We start from the raw sequence: 6,000 nt of genomic DNA, 5'->3' as shown, positions 1-6,000 counted from the left end.
ACATGTAACACTGAAGCTCCCTTACAATATGCTGTAATGATTTCTCGGGGATCCGATGATACTTATCATCAAACTAGAAGGGCAATCGGTAGAGCGCATACATCCACCACGCAATGCCTCATCCATGAGAACATATCAGGGCCAAAACATTTTTGAAATATCATTCAACATATCGTTTTTGGCCCGATCTCTCAGTAGTGAAGAATCACAAAAAAAAAAAAAAATCAGATCCGGATCCAGATTTGGATCTTCACCAAAGTTGAATGAAATCTTCCTTGTCACACATCCAACGTTTTTACCAAGTTTCGTCCAAATCCGTCCGCAACTTTTTGAGATATCGTGTTATATATCAGTTTAGCCCGATCTCTCAATGGTGAAGAATCACTTAAAAAATTATCAGATCCGGATCCGGATTCGGATCGTCAACCAAAATTGAAGCTGTTCATCCTTGTGACACACCCAACCTGTCCGCAAAATGTCATTCGAATCGGTTCACAACTTTTTAAGATATCGTGCTATATAATATAATCTTTGGCCCAATCTCTCAATGGTGAAGAATCGGGCCGGATGCTCATCCAGATCTTTACCAAAATCTAATCAGTTCATACTTGTCACACACGCAACCTGCCCACAAAATTTCAAATTTCCATCCACAACTTTTTGAGATATCCTGCACACATACAGACAAACAAAGAGACAAACAAACAAACAAACAAGAAGAAGACGTTGTGCAGAACAGGAGACTTGCAAAATCCATAAAACAAATTTGACCTCAAAAATAATTGCTGGTTGATTTCAATGAACAAATATGCAACACCTCTTCAAATTTCAAATGAATCGGATGAAAAATGACACTTTTAGAATATTGGCCGATGTTGACCTTTTGGCCTATGTGGACCTCCAAAATAATTGGTTTTTTGAATTCAGTGACCAGATATGCAAATCCTCTTCAAATTTCAAGTCAATGGGATGAAAATTTAGGATTTTAGAACTACCACCTTCGTTGTTGACCTTGGGCCGATGTTGACCTTTTGGCCCATGTGGACCTCCAAAATAATTGGTTGGTTGAATTCAGTGACCTGAAATATAAATCCTCTTCAAATTTCAAGTCAATCGGATGAAAATTGACAATTTCAGAAATACCACCTTAGTTGTTGACCTTGGGCCGACGTTGACCTTTTGGTCGATGTTGGCCTCAAAAATTAATGGATGTTTGAATTCATTGACGTGAGATATAAATCCTCTTTAAATTTCAAGTCAATCGGATGAAAATTGAGGAATTTATAAATCCCACCAAAGTTGTTGACCTTTGGCCTATGTTGACCTTTTAGTCTGTGTTTACCTCAAAAATAATTGGCTCGTTGAATTCAGTGACCTGAAATATAAATCCTTTTCAAATGTTAAGTCATTGGGATGAAAATAGAGGATTTTAGAAATCTCACCAAAGTTGTTGACCTTTTGACCTTTTGATAAAATTCTTGAAAAATCTTTGATTTTGCAAGTAACACACAAACAAACAAAGAGACAGAAAGGAGTGAAAACATAACCTCCTTCCCCTTCGGTGGCAGAGGTCATTATCATCAGATCATGTGGGAAACGAATAGGCTTTGTAGCGGTTGTAATAAAACATTTAAGATGCCAATAGTTTCTTCCATAAGCCTTGACGAGCACATATTAAATAGACTTACCAGGAGAGTAAACATCATTATCAATTGTTTGGAGAGTACATCTTTTAAGTAGAAATCACTCATTTATTCTGTAAAACAAATTAAGCCCAAACCCTAAATCAAATAAAGCTTGACAGTAACAGAACAAAAAACAAAAACAACAAAACAATTGAATGGTCATGGCTTACCATGGACAAGGTGGCAGCCCTACATTGTCTTTGTGGGTGCAATTCTGTCTTTGAAACAGGGTGGGACAAGCCTTTGCACCACCAAGTGGAATGACTTTCATTGATCGCTTGCGCTCACGAAACCCAGGGATAGAAAGAGATCTCAGCGATGTTTCCACGCAGGTTCGAGAACAGGCTCCCCAATGAGACCATGCAGAAACTCTACAGTCTCGTGGTAGCAGGCATGCTTGTGAAGAAGTAGGTGGATTCTCAGATCCACAGCGTCTGTGGATTCGGCAAGGATAGAGATTACAGATAAAACTTATTTTCAAGCATCCTAGAATAAAACAAAATGAAAGGAAAATTCATCAAAGCAAATTCAATCTACCCGATGAGATCTCGATCAGCAGCTCGAACTGCTCCTGTTCCTGAATATTTTTTCGTTTAATGCAGAGGTGAAGGATCAACGGTGAAAGGTGGATAACTGAACTAAGTACACATCCATGAAAGGAAATTTTGAGCTTGCCCAGGTGAGAGGCATCAGTTGGTTCTGGTTTCTCTGTGAGAGCAGACATTGTTCCCTATATATTTTTCACATACACAGGTAAAAGATCAGGGATGAAAGATCTTTTTATACAGAGGTCAAGGATCAGGGGTAAAACATATTTTTGTACAAAGGTCAAGGATCAGGGGTGAAAGATATTTTCATACAAAGGTCATTTTTAAAACAGAGGTGAAGGATCAGGGGTGAAAGATATTTTTGTACAGAGGTCAAGGATCAGAGGTAAAATGTCTTTTTATACAAACGTCAAGGATCAGGGGTGAAAGATCTTTTTATACAAAGGTCATTTTAAAAACAGAGGTCAAGGATCAGGGGTGAAAGATCATTTTATACTGACATCAAGGAATAGGGGTGAAAGATCTTTTTATACAAAGGTCATTTTCAAAACAGAGGTCAAGGCTCAGGGGTGAAAGATCTTTTTATACAAAGGTCATTTTAAAAACAGAGGTCAAGGATTAGCGGTGAAAGATGTTTTAATACTGACGTCAAGGATCAGGGGTGAAAGATCTTTTAATACTGACGTCAAGCATCAGAGGTAAAATATCTTTTTATACAAAGGTCAAGGATCAGGGGTGAAAGATATTTTCATACAAAGGTCATTTTCAAAACAGAGGTGAAGGATCAGGGGTGAAAGATCTTTTTGTACAGAGGTCAAGGATCAGAGGTAAAATACCTTTTTATACAAAGGTCAAGGATCAGGGGTGAAAGATCTTTTTATACAAAGGTCATTTTAAAAACAGAGGTCAAGGATTAGGGGTGAAAGATCATTTTATACTGACATCAAGGATTAGGGGTGAAAGATCATTTTATACTGACGTCAAGGAATAGAGGTGAAAGATCTTTTTATACAAAGGTCATTTTAAAAACAGACGTCAAGGAATAGGGGTGAAATATCTTTTCATACAAAGGTCATTTTAAAAACAGAGGTTTAAGGATCAGGGGTGAAAGATCTTTTTATACAAAGGTCATTTTAAAAACAGAGGTCAAGGATCAGGGGTTAAAGATCTTTTTATACTGACGTCAAGGAATAGGGGTGAAAGATCTTTTTATACAAAGGTCATTTCTAAACAAAGGTCAAGGATCAGGGGTGAAAAGCCAACAATAAAGTCAAATTATCCTCAAAATCAAATTTTGAAGTTCGCCGTTTGAGAGGAATAAATTATACCTTTTTTGCCGTGTGTGTTTGGCCGTGTGTTTGTCCGTGTGTGTGTGTGTGTGTGTGTGTGTGTGTGTGTGTGTGTGTGTGTGTGTGTTTCTGTTCAGCTCACAGGGCACTGTTAACCTGCCCATTGCCAGTGCAAAATCTATGATTAAAATCATTTTTTAAAGAGAATTTTCAGCATTTTTTGAGGATGCATAGTGGAATCTCGTGGAAGAGCTAGTAGTACACTGAAGAGATCAGGACGAAACAGACAAAAAACAGGAAGCAAAACACGCATGCATGGGGTGGACAAGATGGATACAGAAGGAAAGTTCAAGGAGGGAAAACTGGAAATTTGGAAGCAGCAGGGATTTGGGTAGGGTTAACGAGGGTATAAAAAAGATCATGGTTTATGACTGAGATGGCAGTGAACAGCTATCTTGAAGACGTGGAGGGTAGAATGAGATTGAAGAGAATGTAAAAGTTGATACGCAGGTGAGAAAAAAAAAGAGGAACGAATGAGTTTATGAAGATGAAAGACGAAAGGGGGAAAACAAAAGGGAGAAAATAGAGTGGCTATTGCAAGATGGTTAACCAAAATCGTTGCGTTCCTGAATGAAAATCGGATTCACGGAAACATAGGTACATGAGAAATATCTGTTGAAGAGAGGAGTGGGATTTGTACCATTTCCTGTTAATACAATTAGCTACTGGTGGCCATGATTATAACGCACATATGCACACACATAAATGGATGCATCACCTTATATAAGCAGCACAGGCCGAACAAATCTCTGTAGCCAGCTCCTTCTCGAGGCTGCAGTTATTATCGACAGCGCTGCCAAGATACACAAAGCAGTCAAAGATCTTCAGTGTTTCGCCATTCAGCAAAAGTGTCGGCTGAATGTATGGCATTCCAGGGACCACAAACACGACTGATTGAATCAAATGCCTTGGAAAAAAATCAATAACGATGAAAAGAGGCATGTTCTGGTTCAGCTGACTTTTCCTGACGTAGTCGTAGTATAAACATCACATCTGTAGTACTACAACCTATACAAAAGCCAAACTGTAATGTCTTCAACTTCAACCACAGGCTGGAGGCACTTGAGCATGACCTCACCAAGGATCTCATAAGCAACTGAGAGTGGAGAGATGCCGTGGTAATTTCCGCAGTCCTGACAGTTTCTCGCTTTTTTATGGACAGTTACGATCAAGGGATCCTTAAAATCGAGTGTAAGTTCTCCATATTCCACAGAAACGTTGAAATCTATTGATCAGTGCACTGCAAAATATATCATCACCATAATTGTAGACTTCGGCAGGGATTCCATCAAGACCAGCCGCCCTATTATTTGCCATGTCAGGCACTGCGGTATTATGCTCACTCATAGTGGACAAAGTGTTAAGCTCCCAGTGAATCGGCCTTTGAGGTATAAACGCAAGTACAGCATCACTGACTATAGAGGATCGATTGAGCAGTAACGAATCATGTTCTTTCCATCGTGCCCGAATATATCGCTTCTTCGATAGTTGAACATTGCCATCAGAAGAAAGAACGGGGCTGCTTACCAATTGGTGTGGGCCATACACACCCTTCAGAGACTGAAAGATGCCTCAAGAGTCACCACGGTCAACCTGAGCTTGAATTTCATTGGCTTTTTCGGCCCACCAGCTATCATCTCTATGCATCGTCGTTCCTGTTGGATGTTCGTCTTTGATTGAGCGTCGACAAATTGTAGCCGGAGAATATGGGTTACCTGGAGGGTGAGAAGCACCTGGAGGGGTACCATTAACAGCAAGCAGTTCTTCCATCCCTCAGTCATTGTCATTAATCTAGTCTCCATGTGGAACCCAAATGTTACTTCTGCTGCAGCATAGACAAAAGAGTGGAAAGATATCCACACATCAATTGTTGATTCTTCTGTAAACAATGGAGCAGTCTCTAGAACATTACTCAATGCTATGCACAGACAGGTTCTTCTCTCATCTGTGTGCAGTTTGAAAATTTCAAGGCTGTGTTTTGGTCTTTGTAACACGTAATGTTTCCTTCGTCTGGTAACATTCCCTCTACCTCCTCCGATCACCGTGTGTGCACGTCGATTGCCGAGTGCAGTAATTCTGTGTGTGCTGAGTGCCAATAGTATTGATAGTGACCAGGGTGCGTCGAGTTCCAGGTGTCAGCTGACCAACACGGATGCTCACTGCTTCGACATGGACCGAGGCCACCCCAATGACACTCGGTGTTGATGCAAAAGCTGTCCAGGCGCTACACCGCATGACCAGCCAGAGTCCAATTGAACTAACAACAAACACATACTCTTTGATGAGCTTTGAAGAAGTTTAATTTGTATTTGAGAACAACACTGGAGTTTCAACAAAAGAGACAGGTCTCCTCGGCATGAGCATCAGGCTCCATTCGACTTAACGATGTGACTAAATTCAACCATTCAGCAGTGGATT

At 40.0% G+C, this 6,000-nt stretch overlaps 1 protein-coding gene across 1 annotated transcript in view; it reads right to left on the bottom strand.

The window, feature by feature from the left end:
• Positions 1-6,000, bottom strand: part of LOC147029798 (thrombospondin type-1 domain-containing protein 7A-like) — an 879,531-nt gene that overhangs the window by 360,348 nt on the left and 513,183 nt on the right. The window contains exon 5 of the mRNA XM_085872138.1: positions 1,856-2,119. Within this exon, the coding sequence (XP_085728264.1) occupies positions 1,856-2,119 (264 nt within the window). The remainder of the gene's footprint in view (positions 1-1,855; positions 2,120-6,000) is intronic.

This window comes from Eptatretus burgeri, chromosome 3, assembly GCF_056783735.1.
Source record: "Eptatretus burgeri isolate ZD-2024b chromosome 3, Ebu_testis_v1, whole genome shotgun sequence".
Classification (NCBI taxonomy): domain Eukaryota; kingdom Metazoa; phylum Chordata; class Myxini; order Myxiniformes; family Myxinidae; genus Eptatretus; species Eptatretus burgeri.
Note: the sequence above shows the minus strand (reverse complement) of the source record. Positions and strands in the feature narration are given on the sequence as shown.